Source organism: Fusarium odoratissimum (genome assembly GCF_000260195.1).
Source record: "Fusarium odoratissimum NRRL 54006 unplaced genomic scaffold supercont1.21, whole genome shotgun sequence".
In the NCBI taxonomy this organism is placed as follows: domain Eukaryota; kingdom Fungi; phylum Ascomycota; class Sordariomycetes; order Hypocreales; family Nectriaceae; genus Fusarium; species Fusarium odoratissimum.
Window position 1 is genome coordinate 284,143 of NW_022158706.1, and position 21,085 is coordinate 305,227.

The 21,085-nt window shown below is 47.0% G+C and overlaps 10 protein-coding genes across 10 annotated transcripts; 6 read left to right on the forward strand and 4 right to left on the reverse strand.

Moving 5' to 3' along the window:
- Window positions 1–173: 173 nt before the first annotated feature.
- On the reverse strand, window positions 174–1,381 carry FOIG_11275 (uncharacterized protein; the record flags this gene model as incomplete). The annotated part of the gene is made up of 3 exons (XM_031211829.1): window positions 174–671; window positions 732–1,152; window positions 1,208–1,381. The coding sequence occupies 3 exons, from the start codon at window positions 1,379–1,381 to the stop codon at window positions 334–336; spliced, it is 933 nt and encodes a 310-aa protein (XP_031058403.1). The 3' UTR covers window positions 174–333.
- A 1,378-nt stretch (window positions 1,382–2,759) lies between these two features.
- Window positions 2,760–3,689, forward strand: FOIG_11276 (uncharacterized protein; the record flags this gene model as incomplete). The annotated part of the gene is made up of 1 exon (XM_031211830.1): window positions 2,760–3,689. One exon carries the CDS (start codon window positions 2,760–2,762, stop codon window positions 3,687–3,689), a length of 930 nt encoding a protein of 309 aa, XP_031058404.1.
- Window positions 3,690–4,110: 421 nt separating this feature from the next.
- Window positions 4,111–5,546, forward strand: FOIG_11277 (uncharacterized protein; the record flags this gene model as incomplete). Its single annotated transcript, XM_031211831.1, has 4 exons — window positions 4,111–4,151; window positions 4,192–4,771; window positions 4,820–5,416; window positions 5,478–5,546. The coding sequence occupies 4 exons, from the start codon at window positions 4,111–4,113 to the stop codon at window positions 5,544–5,546; spliced, it is 1,287 nt and encodes a 428-aa protein (XP_031058405.1).
- A 287-nt stretch (window positions 5,547–5,833) lies between these two features.
- On the reverse strand, window positions 5,834–6,222 carry FOIG_11278 (uncharacterized protein; the record flags this gene model as incomplete). The annotated part of the gene is made up of 2 exons (XM_031211832.1): window positions 5,834–5,957; window positions 6,176–6,222. The coding sequence occupies 2 exons, from the start codon at window positions 6,220–6,222 to the stop codon at window positions 5,834–5,836; spliced, it is 171 nt and encodes a 56-aa protein (XP_031058406.1).
- Window positions 6,223–7,926: 1,704 nt separating this feature from the next.
- Window positions 7,927–8,343, forward strand: FOIG_11279 (uncharacterized protein; the record flags this gene model as incomplete). Its single annotated transcript, XM_031211833.1, has 1 exon — window positions 7,927–8,343. The coding sequence occupies one exon, from the start codon at window positions 7,927–7,929 to the stop codon at window positions 8,341–8,343; it is 417 nt and encodes a 138-aa protein (XP_031058407.1).
- Window positions 8,344–9,043: 700 nt separating this feature from the next.
- FOIG_11280 (uncharacterized protein) lies at window positions 9,044–11,059 on the forward strand (the record flags this gene model as incomplete). The annotated part of the gene is made up of 3 exons (XM_031211834.1): window positions 9,044–9,109; window positions 9,156–10,221; window positions 10,980–11,059. 3 exons carry the CDS (start codon window positions 9,044–9,046, stop codon window positions 11,057–11,059), a joined length of 1,212 nt encoding a protein of 403 aa, XP_031058408.1.
- An 813-nt stretch (window positions 11,060–11,872) lies between these two features.
- FOIG_11281 (uncharacterized protein) lies at window positions 11,873–12,786 on the forward strand. The gene is made up of 2 exons (XM_031211835.1): window positions 11,873–12,118; window positions 12,166–12,786. The coding sequence occupies exons 1-2, from the start codon at window positions 12,039–12,041 to the stop codon at window positions 12,326–12,328; spliced, it is 243 nt and encodes an 80-aa protein (XP_031058409.1). The 5' UTR covers window positions 11,873–12,038; the 3' UTR covers window positions 12,329–12,786.
- A 3,162-nt stretch (window positions 12,787–15,948) lies between these two features.
- FOIG_11282 (uncharacterized protein) lies at window positions 15,949–17,555 on the forward strand. Its single transcript, XM_031211836.1, has 3 exons — window positions 15,949–16,234; window positions 16,288–16,551; window positions 16,603–17,555. The coding sequence occupies exons 1-3, from the start codon at window positions 16,015–16,017 to the stop codon at window positions 17,346–17,348; spliced, it is 1,230 nt and encodes a 409-aa protein (XP_031058410.1). The 5' UTR covers window positions 15,949–16,014; the 3' UTR covers window positions 17,349–17,555.
- A 152-nt stretch (window positions 17,556–17,707) lies between these two features.
- FOIG_11283 (uncharacterized protein) lies at window positions 17,708–18,138 on the reverse strand (the record flags this gene model as incomplete). Its single annotated transcript, XM_031211837.1, has 2 exons — window positions 17,708–17,729; window positions 17,786–18,138. The coding sequence occupies 2 exons, from the start codon at window positions 18,136–18,138 to the stop codon at window positions 17,708–17,710; spliced, it is 375 nt and encodes a 124-aa protein (XP_031058411.1).
- Window positions 18,139–19,509: 1,371 nt separating this feature from the next.
- On the reverse strand, window positions 19,510–21,069 carry FOIG_11284 (uncharacterized protein). Its single transcript, XM_031211838.1, has one exon. The coding sequence runs from the start codon at window positions 21,054–21,056 to the stop codon at window positions 19,740–19,742; it is 1,317 nt and encodes a 438-aa protein (XP_031058412.1). The 5' UTR covers window positions 21,057–21,069; the 3' UTR covers window positions 19,510–19,739.
- Between the last annotated feature and the right edge of the window lie 16 nt (window positions 21,070–21,085).

A 21,085-nucleotide genomic window follows, 5' to 3' on the forward strand; every position in this document is an offset into this window, starting at 1 on the left:
ATTGTAGCAGATCTCCATATTGCCGCCTTTCCTCTGCATTGCAGGCTGTTGTTACCTTGCCGCCTGGTACTGTAGCGGCCAATTTCCAATCAGGTAGGTCGTCAAGACATCTCACAATGGCTAGAGTGATCGTTATACACGTCAATGGCGATCATTGCAACACACAACTGTCCTTCGGACAACGGAACTCCAGTGTTATATGCTTATAAACTCGAATCTAAAGGTCATATCGGAGATGATGACTGCACCATCATCCTTTGCCCTTGCCATTGCTCGTGGTGAAAAGGGATCTCCTTTATCCATCATATAGTCACAGAGATTTACAAGCCTGCCTTACTGAAACGCGTCCTTGTTGGCGGTCAAGAAATCCTTCCAGCTGGTAGGCTTCAGTCCAACACTTTCGAGCAAGTCCAAACTCTCTCTCAGATCTCGTCCAGCGTAGTAGCCTGGCTCCTCGATAAACAAGTGATTCTCAAGCATCTCATCGGCCAACGGTTCGGGGAGGAAGCTCTTATATGTAGCTGCGTCGATAGGGATGAAACGCGCCGTCTTGCCCGTCACTTCCTCGAATTCGGAGACGATGTGCGTAGGGGTATAGTAGTCAGCTGCGGCAAGGATCTGCTTACCCAAGACCTTGGGTTGATTACGGATGGCCGCGACGACAAATTTCCCTTTCGTCCAGAGGATTAGTTTGAGTCTGCTGGAGCGGTAGACAGGGTCCTGTGACTTACCAATGTCGGACTCAGTATCGACAAGTGGAAATTTGGCCTTGTCACCAACGGGATAGGCGAGCGAGTAAACACCATCTTCGCCCTTCTTGATCATCTGCAACGCGGTGAAGTTGCTCATGAAATATCCAGGAAGCACGAATGTACTCGGAATAGACTTGGAGCGGATATAGCGTTCCACCTCCGCCTTATCATCGAAGTGAACCACATGGCTGAGGCGTCCGTTGGTGGCCTCAGTAACGTGAAGAAGAGAAGAGTAGATCAGATACTTTACTCCAACATCAGATGAGACGTCTGCAACATTCTTGCCGTGAGTTTGCTCCTGCGTCCCACCGCCAGACATGAAATCTGGCGTCGTGACAAGAAAGACGGTGTGGGAGCCTTTCAGGGCATCGGCGAGTGACGCCTTCGAGTTCATATCGGCCTGATGAATAGTGTCAGATTTGGCATGGGATGTCTCATATGGGACATGAGCATACAGAAATGACTTCGACACCCTTTTCCACCAAGGCCTTTGCCGCAGGCTTAGATGCATCGCGAGTAATACCTCGGATCTTATAATCCTTGGATAGCACTGCATCGGCGAGGACAGCCCGGATGATGGAACCGCCCTGGTTTCCCGTGGCGCCAAAAACAGTTAGGATCTTAGACATGGTTATTGAATGGTTTTTGAGAGAGAGCTGTTGTGCTGGGTGCGTAAAGATGTGTGCAAATTGTCAGAAGACAGATCGCTGATGTACGAGAGTGAGGATTGCAGGACAGGTCCACGATAGACTGGAAGCTATACCTGCTATATATATTCATCGGTAGGTGAGAGATAGAACAGGGTTTGTAATCTTTTAGTGTTCCTTGCTTAGTTCGGGATTTCATCAATTGCCGAGACAAGAGACTCAAACCGCCGCGGATGGCTATGCCGTGGCCAAGAGTGGGAACATCGATAAGTCATGATGAGTTGAAATGTCAGTCGGCTTAGAAATCTCGGACTGGGTCGGAAGCCGACATGGACAGAAGACCGACCAGGATGACTCAGCTAAGAGGGAGGGCAGATCTGACCCGCCCACATTTTAATGTGACGATATCGATTTCCATCGATTTCCCAAAGCGATACCTAGTTCTCAACTCTAATCAAGTAGCTGAGGTTTGCAGACCAGTGGGCTTTTGCGTATTCGATACATAAGAGGATTCCATTCTCCTCGCTTTGACTTCATGTCGACTCTGCCTCAACAAGTAGACTAGAGCAGTGGTCATCTTGCGGAGAGGTTAGAGATGTTCCAAGCATTGAACAGGTTAATCTAATATAAACTTCTCTGACTTACTTCTTCCAGCTATGCCATTGTGACGTTCTTGGTCGTGGAACGCTTAGATATACTGTCGGTGCCATTGCTGTAAAATAAATAAAGTAAATAATTTTATTTATTTAAAAGTATAAATTTAAAACTTTATATTTCTAATTATCTTAAGTTTTATATTTTATATATTAAATATAAGTTTAAGAATATACTAGGTAATAATTAGAAGTATTTCATCTTAGGCTTAGGATATTATCTTTTAAGAATAAATACTACTAAGTTTTAGATCCCCTGCCTACTAAAAGGAACTGCTTTTACTTAAGCTAAAAGATAATTATCACCCCTCGTCATCCTTTTTTAAGAGCAAATAAATATTTCCAAGCTGGCCGCCCATCGTGATCTCTTTATCCTTGTTCGTTCAGCCGCTCCGGGGCTCTATTTCAATAGCGTCCATGAAAATCCCGTTAGCGGCCAAGCTATCGATTTTGATGCAGGGGCTCACCAATCGCAGCAGCGTCAGTAAAATTAGGACACCAAACGAGTTAGTAACTGCGTTGGAATAGGTCTAGCCAGCCAGCTGTCATAGTCAGCCTCTGCAGAATTAATCCTAGGGGATGGTATTTATCAACGCTCCCCCCATGACCCAACGTTACCTTTGGAGTTCAATCATTGTCTCACCCACCCACTCATTTACGGGTTTTAAGTCTCTCGTTAAAGTTTTATTCAACGCGTCAACGTCATGATGAATTCAAGGACACTCCTTAGCGTGCTGGCTTGTCTCAGCGTCGGTGTTTCTGCCGGACCCTGCAAGCCAGTCACTTCTCAAGCTACTCAGGTCACCTCCGCAACAACCGAACTGTCTACGTCGATTGATCTGACCACCACCATCTCTGCATCCGATGCCACTTCTACAACTGAGCTGAGCTCTCAGACAACTGAAGACTCTACTACTGAGATCGCAACGACGACTACCGCTGCTGATACCACCTCGGAGGCCCCAACCACAACCACCGAGGAAGCAACAACAACAACAACCGGTGCAGCGCAATGCCCTACCCCCTCCGCTTGCAACAACCTCGGCTTTGACTGGGCGTACTACAGCAACCCTGCTCAAAACACCGACACGACCTACTCCAGCTTCGTCCCCCAATCCTTCAAGCAGGTCAATCCCTTATACTCCGGCACGACCCGCCAGATCGGTGGCCTGTTTCAGCCCAACGGTGGTGCCCAAACAGGTGCCATCTACGGCTCCACACAAGACCTCCCTCTGGACTACTTCGCCCTGAACCACCACGGTTATCTCTACACTTGCGACGCTGGTACCTACAAGTTTGACATTCCCTACTCCAACGACGCATTGTACCTGTGGCTTGGCGCAAAGGCGTACGCTAGTTGGAGCGCTGGTAATGCTGATGCCAAGGCTCTGTACAACCAGCCGGATCACATCGCCGGTAGTGCACACTTTGAGATCGATCTCCCCGCTGGTGTATACGTTCCCATTCGGTTCGTCTATGGTCAGGCGCAGTATGGCGGTGGCTTCACTTTTACAGTCACAGCTCCCAATGGACAGGTTCTCGTCGGCAATGATGTTGTTGCCAGCCCATACATTGTGCGCAACTCTTGCGATGGCATTTTAGCACCCGCTTACCTGCCTTTTGGTTCAGAGATCTAAATTGAGGCTGGGAGGAGTACCTAGAAGCATGTTTCATTCTGTTCGTGGCAATTGCCGTCGAAAGTCAAAATTGGCTTTGTATAGAGTTAATATTAATTAAGAACCTGACGCATACTATCCTGAGCAATTTTCAGGGTGGAATCTTGTGATAATGGCCAAGTCTTATCCATTTCAAGTTAGCGGGCTGTTCCCTTGTTATTACCGGTTACAGATGCCGATGATGTGAGATCTGGTACTGTAACCCCGCGCTGGGGGCGGGGATCGCCAACAAGGTTGGTGCGGAGCTTAGGGCCTTTGACGACATATATAACATCTTGATCGCTTTCTTGACTTACTGCGAGTACTATCACATACCGAAGTTGATAGCATAACTAAGATTCACTGTAGCCTCGAGGACTTCGAATTCAAGTCATCTTATATCATGGATTCATCTTCATCAGGTCACGCGTTCGATAAGGCAGAGTATTACCTACGTGTCCTTCGAAACCTTTGCTGACATCAGACAGATCATTATCGTCGGTGCAGGCCCCTCGGGGCTGTTACTGGCTCTTCTTCTTGCCCAGAAAAACATTCCCTCGGTAGTCCTGGAGGCATGGCCGCATCTTGACACACGTCTACGAGCAACTCAGTACGGAGTACCCGCAACCCGGGTCTTCCGTCGCGCAGGCATACTGGATGATATTCGTAAAGCCAGTATTGCAAAGTTCCCTAGCATTTGCTGGAGACGCGTTTCTGATCACCAGAAGCTGATAAGTCTTGATCTCTCGCTTGTTGAGGATGATCCTGATCGCATGACGATCTTGCCCCTTGGAGAGATCATACAGATCCTATATCGGCATTGCCTTGAGAGGGGAGAGGGATTGATTGACGTCAAGTTCAAGCATGAGGTTACAAATGTCGGTCAGGATGACAAGTCGGCCTATGTTGATGTCAACATCATAGGTGAAGGGGGGGTTGAGAAAGCGAGACTCACTGCTGACTACGTCGTTGGGTGCGACGGAGCATCTAGTGCTGTACGACGCTCATTGTTTGGAAGAGATTGGCCTGGCCAGACACTGCCATACCGATTTGTCGTTCAGAACGTTCGTTTTTCACACTGACAGTGATGTTCCGGTACTGATGAACAATAGGTCTACTACGACGGCTTCCAGAAACATAATTGGGATGGCGGAAATTACATGGTAGACAATGACCACTGGGGCCTCATCGCCCGCCGAGGAAAAGGTGGTCTATGGCGCGTCACCTACGGGGATCCAGTCATAGGCTTGACAGACGAAGAGTACCTGGCCCGCCGACCAGCACACATGAAAGCAATGCTGCCAGGACATCCCGACACTGAACAGTATCGAATTGAACAGACAAATTTGTACAACATACACAATCGTTGTGTTGAGAGCTTCAAGGTCGGTCGTGTCATGCTAGCGGGCGATGCAGCGCATGTCTGCAACCCTATGGGAGGATATGGCTGCATGACTGCCGTCTTGGACGTCGGTGGTCTAGCGGATTGCTTCATCGGATACTACCACGGTCTAGCAGACGAAGACATCCTCGACAAGTATGCAGAAGTGAGACGGGATATCTTTGTCAAATACGTGGATCCAAGATCGATCAAGAATCTCAATCGCGTGGCAACATCTGATCCTCATACTGTGCTGGAAACAGATAAGTTCTTTGGTATCTTGAAGGATCTTCAGAAAGATGAAGATGACATGAAGGCGTTTCTCCTGGTATGTCTTCTTGTTGTGTATCAGAGGGTGTTTGAGAGATATGAGACTGATCTCCACATAGAAAGTGTCCAGCATCGAATACGACTTCACCAAGCATTACACAAGCAATCAGAACGAACTCATCCAGTGAGCATACCATAAGCCCATATATTCAAGATGTCTGGTCCCCATTTGCTGAACGAGGGATCAGCATTTATAAGACTTTATTTATCTACCTAAGCTTTATGACAAACCCATAGCCCTCAAAGACTTGCTGTACTATATCAATGCCAACCAACCCTCGTTCAAGACTTATCAAGACGTTCCAAATAACGAGTCATTTCTCTCAGTCCCGCTGAGAAGATCGACTTACCCGGCAAAAAGGTCGCTTCATTTTTCCCGTACTCCCCAGTGCCTCAGCCTTTTCATCTACTGCTTCTAGCTCTTCAGATACTTACGCTTCTCGTTCAGTGTATTGAGCCTCTTCTCAGCGAATTCCTTCTTGTGGCATAGTGTCTTGGCGTCATTGTCAATACGAGATTTCTCACCACTTAGTCTTTCTCTATACACTTTGATGCGAGAGGTAGCCATGTCCATTCCAGCCAACGTGCTGATCAGCTTTGGGTTCGTGATTTTATCTATGTCCTAATCCTTGATAAAGAGGGATTAGGCACATCCGCACGAGCCATCATCCTTTCCTCCCCAGATGTGTACTCTCCCTTGGGCTTCTCGCGTCAAGTCAAGGGGCGTTCCATGCCTGCCTTGTTAAGCATCTCATACACCAAATCGAGGATTTCTCCGTGCTCTGCAAGGACCTCAGCCGACATTGTGTCTGTAGTAGCGACCTCACGCTTCATAGCACCAACAGTCTAACGAATAAACTCCAGGTCGTGCTTGGAGGAGGGGCAAGTCTTTCCTCGTGCCTCATAAATGGTATGCGCATGTTCTGCGAGAAATGGTACCTTTGCACCTCCAAGACAGTTAGACCAGAAGGCCAGGATACGGTACTCAGATGATGACGTGGGTCCAATAGGGTCTTTTAAACCAGAGGCGATTTTACGAACGCCGGGGTTCATAGCGGTGAGGCCCTGGTCTCCAACTTTTGCCAGATGGGTGTTGGTGAATATCCGAGATTCATGATAGAGAGTGCATCGGTGACACCGTGATTCTTGATAAGAGAAGTCTCCTCAGTTGAGTGACTAGTTTTGAAAGTGGAAAACATGGTGAAATTCAGAGTGCAAGGACAACAAAGGTTAAAACAAGTAAGAATATCATCTTATAACCTTTAAATAGATTCCCTACTTACTCCAATTAATATTTTTATACGGCTTGCTTCTATTATTGTATTCTATGTTCAGGTTCCGGTCACCGTCCATATTGAGTAAAGACATCAGTCCCTAGTACGTATCGTTCTCGTTCTGGTAATTCAAATTACTTTCTATTGTTCTTTTATTCTAGCTCCCAGGCGACACAACAGTAAATAGCTGCTGGGGTTGCACAGGACAGAACAAGACTTCTGAACGGGACGCTGTTACGCGACAAGGCTCCCATTGCATAATTGCTGGTACAACGAATGCAGCTGTGAATGACAAGCAGCTTTTCACCGAGACTGCCTCCTGAATACCAATCAAAGGCGCATAAACAATCTTTTTTTTTCTTCTTTAATGTTTACGTTGGCAGATTAGCCTAAAGCTTCATATAGGCGGGAAAATCTCAACAGCTTTTCAATAACTCGACCCTTATGCCAGCACAGCGATGCAACCAATAAGAAAAGAGCATGCCTTTGAACCCTGGACCTGTCAGACTTCCGGATAAGGCTGGATTAGTCCACATATACGTGACAGGGGCTCAATGGTCTTGGCGTAAACACTAAAGGCGGCAAAGGTTTAGCCTCGTGATGCAGGGTCTCATCTGGAACGTATAAGTCGAAGAATGAATACAAATCTGGTTAAGCATATCACCAGAAGTAGATTTAGTGTTCTCGGGCCGCATTCTGTTTTCGGTAGGTAGTTTTTGAGCTTACTCTACACTTCATTTTCGGGAAGGATACAGGCTCTCGATGTAACCTTACGGCATTCGTTTAATCCTTCAATGCTACGGAGCCAAGAATATTGTTATCTTATAGTAGTATAGAAACTCGTAACGGCAACAGCATCATGCCAAGTCTCGGCCGTGACTGGTCTATGCAGACCACTGTCGGTGACACCGCTGTATACTCTTCTTAAAATGAGTTTCTCTGGGCGTGCTTACTATGGGGCCAATATTTGGTATTCAATCTTGTGAATAAGGGAAAAGTTAAACCTATGGAGTTCTTCAAGTATAAGTACTGATCAACATCTCGCCTTGAGCTCAAATGATCCATTCCAGTAACATCTCCCTCATCTCAACTTCCACTGCTATCTCTCCTCAGTCGTCTGAAAGATCACGTTAAGTCTCGCAATCCTTCAACTCTCTACCAACTCAACTCTGATTCGCAAATTACAGATCATCCTCCTGCCCTTCTTTATCTATCTCCAAAGCTCATCATCAACATGCGTTTCGACATCACCGCCATCCTTGCCTCACTGGCCCTAACCGCATCTGCAGACCGCATGGAGGTTTTTACCACCTGCGCCGGCTTTTCATGCAGGAGTAACGATGCATGGTTCTACACCGACTACGGCACCTATAGGGTCGATGCCGACAAGGGCTGCAGGGGTACTTCAGTTCCTGCGATGGTTGAGTTCTGCGTGGACTGGGACAACAGACGTGCGCATTTCAGGTTCTCTGGCCAGGGAAAGCGCTGCATGATTCAGGACTCAGAGAGCGCTTATGGCTGTGCTGCTACATGCTACAAGACGACCTGGAGGGAGATTCCGTGCAACTGGCGCATGGTCTCTGAGGAGGATCCTGCGACAGAGATTGCGTCTTCGGCTTTTGTCACTACAACCAAGGCGGCTGGGAACTAGGACAAGCTTTATCTTGGACTCTGGGGGTTATCGTAGCTATTGATAGGGTTATTATTTTTCTTCTGGTGGAAATATCATCTACCTTGAGATTGGAGAATTAGTTCGCCAGGCTCATTAAAATTCAGGTTGCTTCTTTTCTACAAGTTTACATACTGACTGACGTGAGAAGACAAACTGTGAGGCATGAGGTGGCTTATCGTAACTCGCAACAATAAACTTTAGGCAACCGAATAGGGTTGTTCTATCTTCAGCCGCTTTCGGCCCTATAGGCTGGCTAGGAGTAGCGTTGGTGTTGACTGATTAGCAGCTTACGAGTCCCAGCCTTGTGACAGCTTTATGCTTCCCAAGACACTGCCATTGATGTTTGGCTATAAGTAGTGCATATGCATATCCACTGCTGTATGATCAATATCTTGACTTCATATTCTTGCAAGACTTGAACTCGAATGACTTGTTGTCTATCTACTATTCAACACTTGGAACTAATTTTGCTGTCTCGTGTAGAAGGATGCGAATCCTTACCAGACCACGATTGTGGCTGGCTTAGCGCGTTTGGGGTGACGTACGTATTGAGGCTTATTCATCGTAAGGAGACAAACTATACGAGAAACCATCTTGCCCCTAAACATAAGGCATCATTCTTTTTTCTCCTTTCTCTTCCTCCTATTCAGCCATTTTACATTCGTGTTTGTTTGTTACAATGAACTCGTCTTGGGAGAAATGCGCGACTGAATATGATCCCGATCCAGACATTGCGGGGATTGGTGTAAGTGCCGGGGACGCGAGAAATTAATCAAGACTGACGATACTAGGTCGTCACCGCTTTTATTACTGCCTCATGCTTGGCTATTCTCAGTATAAGCTTGTATCTTGCCATTGCCAGATCTGGGTTGAATATCATTGAGGCTGGAAATGTGAGACCACCACCTCGACTTGGCTTCGTAGAATCCGTCAATCCAATTGATGATTGGGTGCGAAGAAATGTCTCTGATCCCTTTGTTAAGCTTCTTGTCACATCAAGGTGGATCAGAGCGCATATTAACCAGCTGAAACGCGGTCTCTACTCGTTTGTGATAACCCTCGCTGATACACAACTCGTCACTGGCATGGCGATATTGTGCACTGCCATCATCCAGTTACGCAGAGAAGAGATATCGGTCTATCATTTTATGACGGCGACTAACCTTGCATGGCTCACAAGTGGTGTACATATACTGACGCTTTACGCCATACGCGTTGAAACGAATGGAGGATTGAGCAACAAGCCTGTTCACCAAACAGAAGACAGGTCTTTTCTCAAAAAGGCTCAGTTACATTCTCGCTTGGGGACAGACATGCTATGTCGAATTTTCGCTATGCTTATTCTAGCGGCGTTGTTATTATACTGCACCTTCATTACCGGGGCTGGAGGATGGGATAATTACGACGAACGGAAAGCGAGTTGTGCGATCAGCATGAGAAAGTCAGGAAGTCCTCTCTCTTGGATGATCGCGAGCTATGTCCTGCTCATCCAAGGGTATACCATCCAGTGTTTGTCGCTGTGGCCCGCAGTCTCGATATGGTGGATGAACAGGATCAAGATTTTCCGTTCCGATGATAGAGTCTTGGGAGCACCAAATAATGGACAGAAACGACGCTGGTGGCGGTTGATACTTATGCCCTTGTATTATGTATTTAACTCAGAAGCATTGGGCGTTCTTCTCTTTGATGGAGTGTTGTGGTTTGGTCTCGGGGTTTGGTGGATTCAGGCAGAGAGAATTTATGTACTTAGTGCGTGGGAGGGGATGGAATCAGAGAGCGACATTGAAGGAGTTAGTCAGCTGCTGTGCCTCCTGATACTGGTGCTTCCATTTCTCCAGGCATTGCGCACGTATCACGGTGAGTCGCCGCTAAGCCTATAAGGGGATCGTCTAGGAACATTGGCTGACGCATGTGTTGTTCTTTAGAGTATTCGAGAACATGTCCTCGAGAGCTTGGCCTGTTCCGAGATCAAGGTGCTTATCATAGTGGACAAACGTCGCAGGAAGTGTTGGGTCGAGGACATGACATGGACAGTGACAGCACAGAAGCTCCGATTCGCTTGGGATCTGTCACTCAGACAGCATATCCAGCATAGGCTGAGATTCGCTGGGACACTATCCAACGGCTCAGCTTAAGTACGAGACAGGGGTATGATGGCTAGTGTAATAGCGTAGGAGCTGGCTGGGGGGGTTTCTAAAGTACCAGGTCGAGTTACGCAGACTCCATTTTGGTTGGCTAAGCCCAAGCTAAGCTCGTAAACAATACGGCAGCGACCATACATGCCCATTCTCTCCATCAGTCAAGCCTCAACTTCACGACCTTCTTATTGCGTCAGGTAATGACTCTGCCATGCGCTCACCAAGCTCCCAGATCACAATGCAGTATGTGACGCGTGTACACCGAATGGGGCCCGCGGAGAAGGGAGACTAGAGGGCAAAGCGTCCAAGGCAGGATGAAAAGCATCACGACACATCTCATGGCATACGTAAGCTCTCGAAGACCTTTTGTCATGGTACTGAATCCACGACAAGATTTCCAACTTCATGATACGCTTGCTGCGTTTAGAAAGAGACAGGATACCGAAAGATGTCGCGTCTTCGCTGATTCTTCTCCAGTCAGGATTGAGAGTCTGGGCATAAACTCTGGACCGGTCTTTTACGGAGATTCACATCCAAAACGGACCTTCGTTGACTAATTTGCATTTTGTCTCTCAACGGTTCCGATTATAGCATTAAGCATAGATCCCATGGTCTCGGAATATTGTTTTGAGTAGATGATTGTGCCTCGCATACCCGTTGGTTCACATTAAGCTTGAATATTGAGTATCCGTACAGATCTAACCATGAAGCAGTATCTCGAACCTTTTACTCGTGGCCCATGGAGCTTACTACCCTGAAGCTATCCAACTCTCCTCTTAGCACACTGCTGTGACATCATGTTCCTGCATATCACCAGGGATGGACTAAATTAGTAGATCAGAAGTTTTCCGGGGCAATGTCAAAGCAACCCAATCAAGCAAGCCACGTCGTTCATAGGGGCGATCACTCGGTACCAAATTGCCGAAACATCCAAACGTCAGCACCAATAAGTCGTTGCACACGATCGAACAATTGGATCTGAGCCATTGTTAGTGTGTTCTAGACCTCGGCAATTTCCCTAAACTGATTCAACTCTGAACTTGCCTGGATAATACGGCATTACCAACGAACCAACGGTGATCCGCGGATGACGGCGGGGGCGCAGTCAGCCCTTCTCTCCAGACTCCGTCGCTGTACGCCGCGTCATCCTCTAATATTATGGCATGACTGACGCTTAACGCAACGGTTGGAGGTCTCGTATTTTTTTCCTGCGCCAGAAAAGACTGTTGCCTTTTTGCGCGCCACAGCTATTGGATCCTCCCTCCTTCGGCCCGCGTTGAGGCTTGTAGGCGAGCTAATTAGTACTAGCCTGGCTGACTGCGGCACCGAAATGCCGGTTTACGCATTAGCCAATAATGAACATTGTATAACTCAATTACAAGCCAGCAACAGTAAACACCATGGACACTTCGAGTACAAAAGGTCTGAGATGGCAGCCTCATTCTGAAAGCTTAAACTGCATCAACCATCACATCTCATTCACTCTTTACTCACTACAATCTTTCAAACTTTGAGTTAATACCTTAATCCTTCAACATGAAGCTGAACTTCCTCCTCGCTGCTGCTCTGGCCACCTGCGCCATGGCTGCTTCCAGCACCACTGAGACCAGCACCAAGTATGAACCCCTCATCTCACCAGTGTGAATCTCACTAACAAGAACAGGACTGAGCATCACTCTACCACCACCAAGACCGACACCGCCAAGGCCAGCGCCACGTCTTCTCACTCCACCTCCAAGTCCAAGGGCGCTGCTGCTCCTACCATGGGTGCTGATATCCTCGGAATGGCTGGCATTGCTGGTATTGCCGTTGCCATGGCTATCTAAACGCACATTCCCTACTGTACACTTCGACTGTTCATAGTCTCTTGTGGGGTTTGGATCACTGTATTTGCATTCCTAGATTAGCATCGATTGAAGCGAGCCTTACCTTCTCATCTCTGTGAGTTGAGCTTGGTACTTAATTGACCTATATCACCCTTGTATCTTGTCAATCGTCCGTGAATAACTATGTCTGCTGTTGTGAGCTTGGTTCGACAAAGCGATCGAAGCTCGCCATCATAGCATGAGTCTGTCTACTGGGCCAACTTAGACCTTATATACTGGGAGATTCAATGTTGTATCCAGAAGTTTCCTTCTCCATACGGTGCATCATTGACTTGATGCGAAAGTCTAACAAAATATGTTTAAATACTACATTTGGTATTCTTGGTGCAAAGCGGCTCTTGTGCCGTTAAGACCTTGTCTCAGAACATTCAGCAATTGTTCGCATTCCACAAGGCCAGTAGTCATCCGTCATTGTTTGGGTTTTACACTTCAATAACAGCACATGTGCCTAGCCAACCCCTGAAGGTGTACTAAAAATAGCCACTTGACGGATGCACCGGCCCCATCCAGCCACCAAGCGCAATTTCACATTCCAGGCGAGGACTTCACTCCGGGATATGTTGATAGTGCACCAGAGCTTGGAGTTGACCGGCGTATAAAGTAACTAATCATTGTGTTATCGCGTCTCTGTCTCGTCAGGTATGAGGCTCTTCATAACTTAGCCTTCCATGCCCTTGAGTGTGGCGGAAGTAGGATTTATACTAACCAATATAACTAAGCAACCCTTTTCCTCAATCTTCTGACCTCGACCACGAGTTCAAGATGATTATGTTCTTAATAACGATCCTTACCTAAGATAACTATAGGTAGGTTAAAGCAAGGACTAATGGGAGATTTCTCAGAACCTCCAGCTTCTCCCTGATCTCCTGTCATCCCTCCCGAATCTCGTTCGGCACGTTCGATCCGAACCCACTCTAAATTCCATCTCCAAACAGACGGCCCTTGCTTGCAAACGATGACTTAGTTGATACGTTCTTCCTTGACGGAAAAACGGGGTTTTATAACGTCTGAAGTGCTCCGCATGTTATCGGAATCTCACTATCTATCGATATTTCTTGCAAAGGGCCAATTATTTTGCTAAGATAAGAAAGGTCCTATCTATACCCTCAAGCTCGTAAGCTCAAGTCGCAATAAGACCAATAGATGTACAGGAAAATCTCTTTATAATTAATATTCTATCAACTAAATCTATGTTTATGTTATCAGCTTCGTGGTTGCTTGGTGTAGCTGTAGGGTTCCGTTGTGAATTTTTACCTCGTACTCGTGCATTTTCCAGACCTCAAGACAATACAGGAGTATACTCCTGTGTTCTTAAATGGATGAAAATGGCCTTCAGAAAAGGAATCCAGGAAGACTGGTTTACCTTCCTGAGTTCAATGCCCCGTGAATAGAGCTATAACCGCCCTAGCTTTATCTCACTCTCGGTCACAGCAAATGTCACGCACTCCAGTATTTTAGTTTAGTGCTACGATGTCAAAAAAAGACACTCTATCTGCCTCCTACCGCATCCCACTTCTCAATATGATCTGAGAGGTTCAATCCACTTTGAGTCAGGTTCTCAGCTTCGGCGACATGATTTTCTATCACACTATGCTTTCAGACAGATGGCTACTTCAAATGTCAACAGTTCACAAATATTGGCCGCTTACCGAGAAGGCACGAGGCTGTAAATTTGAGCCTAATATGCTTTTTACTCTGCACTTCTTATAATTCCCTCCCGGCTTTTCATAGCATGGCCAGAATACATAGATAAGTATGGGACTGACATAACAATTACTTGGTCTGCTTCCAGCGAACAAGTCGGCCTGGGCTGAGACACGTTGTGCTTGAGTCTGCAGCGCCCCCGATTTTTCATTTGAAGTTTTGAAGGTTTGTGGTAGACTTGTGAGCGACCGAACAAGACTTAAAACTAATGCATTCTTCCGGTGGGTGTTCCAAGTAACATCAAATAACAGACTCGTTACTATATGTTTTAATAAGCCAGTATCATCTTCCAAGCCATTATGGTTTTCTGGTAGTATCTGTCTTGCTGATGGATGTGTTATTTGCAGCTGAGACTTGTGGCTGAGAGCTTATATCAGCACAGAGAACTTAGTCTATCTTGCTGAGGTATCATAGGCTTCAACCTCTAACCAGTTAATAGTCTCGGCGTTACAACCTGTTCTGGTGTTCTTTTTAATCTCAGATACGAGGTGAACATGGGTAATAGAGTTGGTTTCAGACTGCTTATCAATAGATATAGCTCCAATTGATCGGAAGTTCAGCCACTTTTGACCCCAGACTGACTCCCATGTCAAGCTGAAAAGTGGTCAATAGAGCGACGGATATCCCGTTATCCGAGCGTTAGTCTAACTTTCTCTCTGCCGGCATAAGGTAGACTCTGTCAAAGCTTGATCGAGATGTACAGTGGAACCCGCAGATAACTTGGAGCGAGCCAAGACGCGATAGATCGATCGCTGTATCCATCATTAAGGCACCTTTCTAGCCAATTAGGGTCTGAAATGACGTGACCCAAGTTTTGTATCAATTTCCATTCATTGCAGCTGAGAGACTAGATATTATCTTCGCTGATATGCCGGTATTTACTCTTGATGTAACGTAACGCAGTGATGGTGGACCCTGTTTCACAACCATGTATACTGTTTAGCATTTGGTCATGAGGGCAAGTCAAGTAAAACTCCAGTGGTTTGGGGAATGCCGAGAAGTCTGAGAACTTGTTTTCTTTCTGTAGTATAAACTTTAATGCTCTCGCAATGTTTTCTACACATGGCTAGTCTACCTGAAGAACTGGGGTACCTGTCAAAGCCATTGACGGTGTTACGCGTATTATTAGTCGGAGTTAGTTTACCCGCCTTGAGTTTATCTTGGGTAAAGGTTTAAGCTAGAGTCTTTGCTGTCTATATGGTTTATCTTATCAGATTATCTCGGAGCGACAACGTCAAGCTACGAGTAACAACCCCAGCCTAGCGGTGCAGATAATGAACCGCAGGTGTCTTGGCAACAGCAGACCCCAGCAAGTGTTCGTCAGTGACACAAAAGAGGTAATCATCGGCGCTACAGAGGCTGCTAGAATAATAGTTTTGGTGGCGGTATATTTTAGGCCGACGGGTAAGCCATCGAACCACTCTTTACAAGCAGACTCTAGACCTCGTGGCCAAGCCAAAAGACTATCTTATCGCTTCACTTTAGCCCATCTCCAACCTTGAGTCATCGGATCTACAGCCCTTATTGGACGTACAAGTTACAGAATCAATAACTGCAAACTCTATTCTCAGCCCCTGAGCAGCGGAGAGTCCGACGTCGGCGCTATTACGATTATCAACAGGGGTTCTCGAACAGCTAAAACAAGCCACCAATCAGAACACCCCAACCCCCTGTAGGAGCTTCCTGTTTCATCAATACACTTTCTGCCGATCTCTTTAGCGCAGAGTGCAAAACACGGCCAACGGCAATAATTCTGTCATGAACGTGGAAAAAGCGGAAGGTGGTACTTGTGATGCTGAGAAGATGTCACGTTTTGGCGCAGTTTCATCGATTTTGACATTCCAAGGTTGGTCTAGTTTTGGGCTCAGGCCCCCCCCTTTCAGGTGTTTTATAACAATGAAAAGTCTTCAGCTGTTGAGTTGATGTCTTGCATTGTTTGGAAAAAAGCAAATGCCTCACTTTCTTCAACGACCCCAGCCATAATGGCCAATATTCCGGCCAATCTATCTATTTCAATTCCTACATTAACCGGATCGTTGCTATCCTGTGTTGCGAGCTTTTTCGCGCTCTGTCTTCACGTTATTGTTCCTCCGCCGCGACGACATTTTCGCCATGCGTTGATTGTGAACCTCCTCGTTGCAGGTAGGTCAATCAATCCCATCAGACACCTGCGTCAACCTAACTCGATAACGAAGACTTCATCAATAGTCTCAACAATACAGTATCTGGTATCCTCGCCATTAAGGATGGCTACGCAGATCCGAAAGCGTCCCCGAGCACTGGTTGCGTCGCCAATGCTTGGGTTGGTCAGTTCTCGGTACAAGCGATCGACTTCAACATTCTTATCATCTCTGTATCGGTACTACTAGCGGTTCAGCGACAACAGATTCTTGACGACTCGTCGAGGCTGATGACTGCAATTGTCTGCCTTGTACCTTGGATCCCCGGCACAATCACCAGTAGGATCATAGGAACTAAACGACTGGCCATGATGCTGAATTAATTTGCAGGTTTTGTCGGGCTCGGTCTCCATGTCTACGGCCCGGTGAGCGGTAACTGGTGCTGGATACAGACCCAACATCTGGGTCTCCGCTACGGCCTCACTCACGCTTGGCGCATCGCCATCTTCCTTGCAACAGTGGCTATTTACACTTACATATACATCAAACTCCGACGACTCTTCAGTTTTGTCAAATACGGTCTCTCTTCCTCTACTACAAAAGGATATACCACGAACGCGCAGTCGAGAATCGATCGAGAAAACGCCGAGCAGTCGGATACACAACGGATATGGGTCACTACCACGGTAGAGGCTTCGTATGAACTTGAGTCGAGGGGCATAGCAAAGGGAGACCAGAGCGAAGGAGAGGATATGTCGCCTGGTGGGAAGGTCCAATGGTCAGCATCTGCCATGCCTGAACCAGAACCGCCTACAACTGAAGACCATGGAACGAACAACACACAAAATGTCTCCACGGGCAACGGACCAAACCACCGTGTACCGAAAACACCCAACTTGAGAAGGATGCTCCTTTTAAACGGATATCCGATCGCATACATAATCTTATGGCTGCCAGGCATGGCGAATCGCCTGGCTGAGTCAGTTGGTACATCACCAAAGTGGCTCACTGGCCTCCAAGCTTCGACACAATTCATAGGGCTCGTCAACGCCTTGACGTACGGCTTGACAGAACAGATGCAGCGTGCAGTACAGATGTGGATGAAGAGGCGCAGCTTCAGGACGCTTGATCCATAAGCTATCGGACTTTCAGTTCATAGACCTAACACTTGGCCATAGGCCAATGTGGACGCGAGTTGAAATTAATGAGACTTGGTTTAGCTTCTCTATACGTTGTTTCTGATATTTCATAGATAAAGGGCTTCTAGATTCCAATGCATAGCAAAATATGTGATGACTTCCCACAAGCTCCTTGAAAGGCTTGGGTCTTTTTCTTGTTCTACCTGAAATGAGTGACTAATACTGTTTACAGCAAGAGAAGTAATGCTATCTTTTGAAACGAGTGAAATAGAAATAGAATCCTCCAACTCGGCCTTCCTTCCTCCTACTCTCCACTTCTTCCTGTTTGGGGTCCTAAACATAAATGCCCTCAACATTTAACAGTTACCGGGATCAGCACTGCCAAGAATGTTAGCATCTAATCTTAACAGGCCTCTGTGCTCATGCAAACTCACCGGAAACGCCACTTAGAAACAGTTGACTCTCCGCCGCGGTCACATCCGTAGATCTCGTTCTTGAGGCGCGTGTAGCAGTCGTCGTTATTAAGGTCAAGCGTCTGGTCCCACTGGTTTTCAACTTCAAAAACAAGGCCAAGTTGACCGCTTCGGGGACACATGGACTTGGTTTGCTTGGGCCTGAATTGTCCAGAGAACATGCCCTGAGAACCGTAGCAGGCGTCCCAGACGAATTGGGCTGCTTGATCTTTGTTTGGCCAAGGGTCGCCGGTGGTGTAGCATCCCGCATTGACGACTTGGGCGTTGAAGGCGAGCATGCCACCGAGAGCAGTAAGGATGGTAGATGTCTTCATTTTGAGGGAGGAAGGGGGCTGTGATATTGAGATTGTTGTTGAACTGATAGAGGTGAGATGGTGATGAAGGACTTTTCGGGGAGGGCAACATGAGCTTTTTAAACTTCACTCAACTCCCTTCTCTACTCGTTTTGAGCGCCGTGCTCTCGGCTATTACCACATAGGGCTCCCATCTCGTCCCCAGTACAAAGTTCATTCCTTCGCATGGGGCCTTGTGGATATGATCACCGGGAGAAAGACTTGCTCAATTCTCTCTACAGTTTTTGTCGATCATCATTAAGTGCCGGGGGTATATGAGTGGTCTATACCAGGGCTGAAGTTCAGCCCTGCTGCCGTTACCCATGTCTCAGTCTGTCAGAAACTGTCAGAAGATACTCATGGTGGGTCTGGAAGCTTGGCACTGTCGAATCATCTGCCCGTGATGCTGAGGTTGGAAGTCTCGAGTCCAAGCGACGAGTCCTTTTGTCAAGACTGCACAGACCATGAAATCACCGTGCCGTTGGGCTGACGGAGTTGTAACTGTCCAACCCAGCGATTAGTAAACGTCGATACTTTCAAGAAGGATCGTTGCTACATAATCCCACAAACCTACGAGACGGGGCACTCAAATATTCGTCTCGTAAACGTTCTGACACATAAGCGTTCTTAGGTTACACAGTTCTGAAGTATCAACATGAAATGGGCTTATATATTTGTCAAGTGTTGCAAAGCAGGTGTATTCTAAAGTGCTATATAGTCATAGGTTGAAGCTACTGGCCGTGATCTACGGTCGGCAGTTGCGCCAGCCGAAGTAGGTGCCGAGCAAGCCGATATGTCACTGGATAATGGTTTCCGTCGAGTGCTACGCCTTGTGGTAAACCCCTGCGTCGTAGGTTACCCCGAATGTCAACCATTGCGACGATGCCAACATCGAACCTGAATGCAGTAAGATACCGGTCGTTTGCATCCCGCGTTCGCAACTAATTCCATGTATGGTCACTATTCTTTGCCGTCTATCAGACAGAATAGGAAGTTCTATGCAGCAAAGTGGGATAACTCTTCGCTCATACAGTCCTGCTGACATCAGATTCTACCCTGTGCATCTAAGCCTTGTTGCGTAGAGAAGGTAGCAAAATGCCATGGCACTCGGACTTTGCCAAGAAGTCCAGCAGATTATTGTGATGTATCTGGCCATGCTCCTGAAGAGTGCTTGATTGGATGGTTTGTCCAGTCCCCATATGTATGCTGGGCTGCTCCATTCTCTGTATGATTGGCTGGTTCGTTTAAACCTCCATCTTATTGGCTTACTGCTTCAATGCGGCTTACATTATTGCCAGCCGAGTAAGCCTAAGCCCTATATTTACCTGAAAATACGAAAAGGAACACATTTGGATAGTAGTCAACTGAAATCAACGTGGATAGTATTTGGATCATGTCTACTGAACCGTGGTCTTGGTGTGATGTATCGCTTTCAACCACGTTTAGCAAAAACACAATCCGTGAAAGTGCATGATCAGAAAGTACCAAGATACCGTTTTAGATCGTCGTGTAACTTTTTGGTCTATCATACTGTTTCCAAGACCCACTAGTATGAGTCCTGGCACTCGTGCGTCTTGAAAACATTAATTCTCCTCCGTACTCCCGCCTTCACTCTCACTAACATACTCATACGCCCTCCGCCACATTACCTTCCCCTCCTTCGGATCCATGATGACAGCGTAATGCGTCTCCTCGTTTCTAATCATATCATTTTGCAAAAACTTGATAACATCCGCCCTCGTCACGACGTCATTCCGTAGCTTGTACCTTCTTTTACAAGCTCGGACACGTTTTCTCCATAACTCATCCAAATCGTGCTTTCTTTCAAGTGAATAGGCCACCAGGTCTGCCATTCCTATTGCATCGTCGCCTTCGGCGAGTTCTGCTGCGGCTTGTTGGAGATGCGCGGGGTTGTCTTCGTCTTTGACGTCGTGGTTGTAGGCCGTCAGAAATGTATCGGATTCGCGGATCGATGCGCTTCGGTGATCTTTCTCAATGACGAAGACGCGGTCTGGTTGGCAGAGGATGAGATACGCGGCGGTTGAATTGGATGACGAGAGTTTTGTGAGAACTTGTTGTATATGTTGGTTCTGCGAATCGGGGCTGACATTGCCCGTCTCGTGTGCTTCATCGGACTGTCTCTCCGGTATCGTAGAGTTATCTAATAGAATTTGTCGTAGACTGCTCGAGATGGACTGTCGGTGCCCAAGAACCACCATCGCCTGGTTGTATCTGTAAGAAAGTCTTTGCCGAAGAGTTTCCGCGGCATGGTACGGTCTGAAGTTCAAACTTAAACTCAGGCCTTGCCGCACTCCAGTCAACACCCCAATGTATCCAAGATACCCAATTGTTGTCGCAATAACTAGACCTTCAGGCCTACGAACGAAGTCGAGTTCGACAATAATATTTCTTAATTGATGCATGCCCCAGTCGAGAGTCCGAAAATGAAGCATTCTCGTTGCTTTCCCACCAGAATCTGGATCGAGAGTTCTTACCCCGCCACTCGTGCATCCCAGCAGAAGGTCCAAGAGAACATTGAATGCCACGAGGATGTGCATGGGAATGCCGATCGCTTTCGAGATACCGACCAATTCTGCATTTTCCTCATCTGAATGAACGCGTCGCATAATCAGCGGCGAGGCAGCAGCCAATATTTTCCCGGCAAATTTCCCAACAAGTTCATCCAGTAAGGCATAGAACAGGGAAGGTAAATCGCACGAGTCCACGGCGGTCTTGAAGTGCGGAATGATATGGTCATAGCGGGTCTCGGGGGGTTGAGATAGATCGACGGTGAATTTTGGTATTTCTAGATATTCCGACATTTTGGAACGATGATGATGAAAATTTGAAAGTCTACCGGGAGCTTGAGAGGTTAAAAACGGGCGAGAGTTGAGTTTCATGTGCAACTCCAATAGAGGCGTGGATGCCT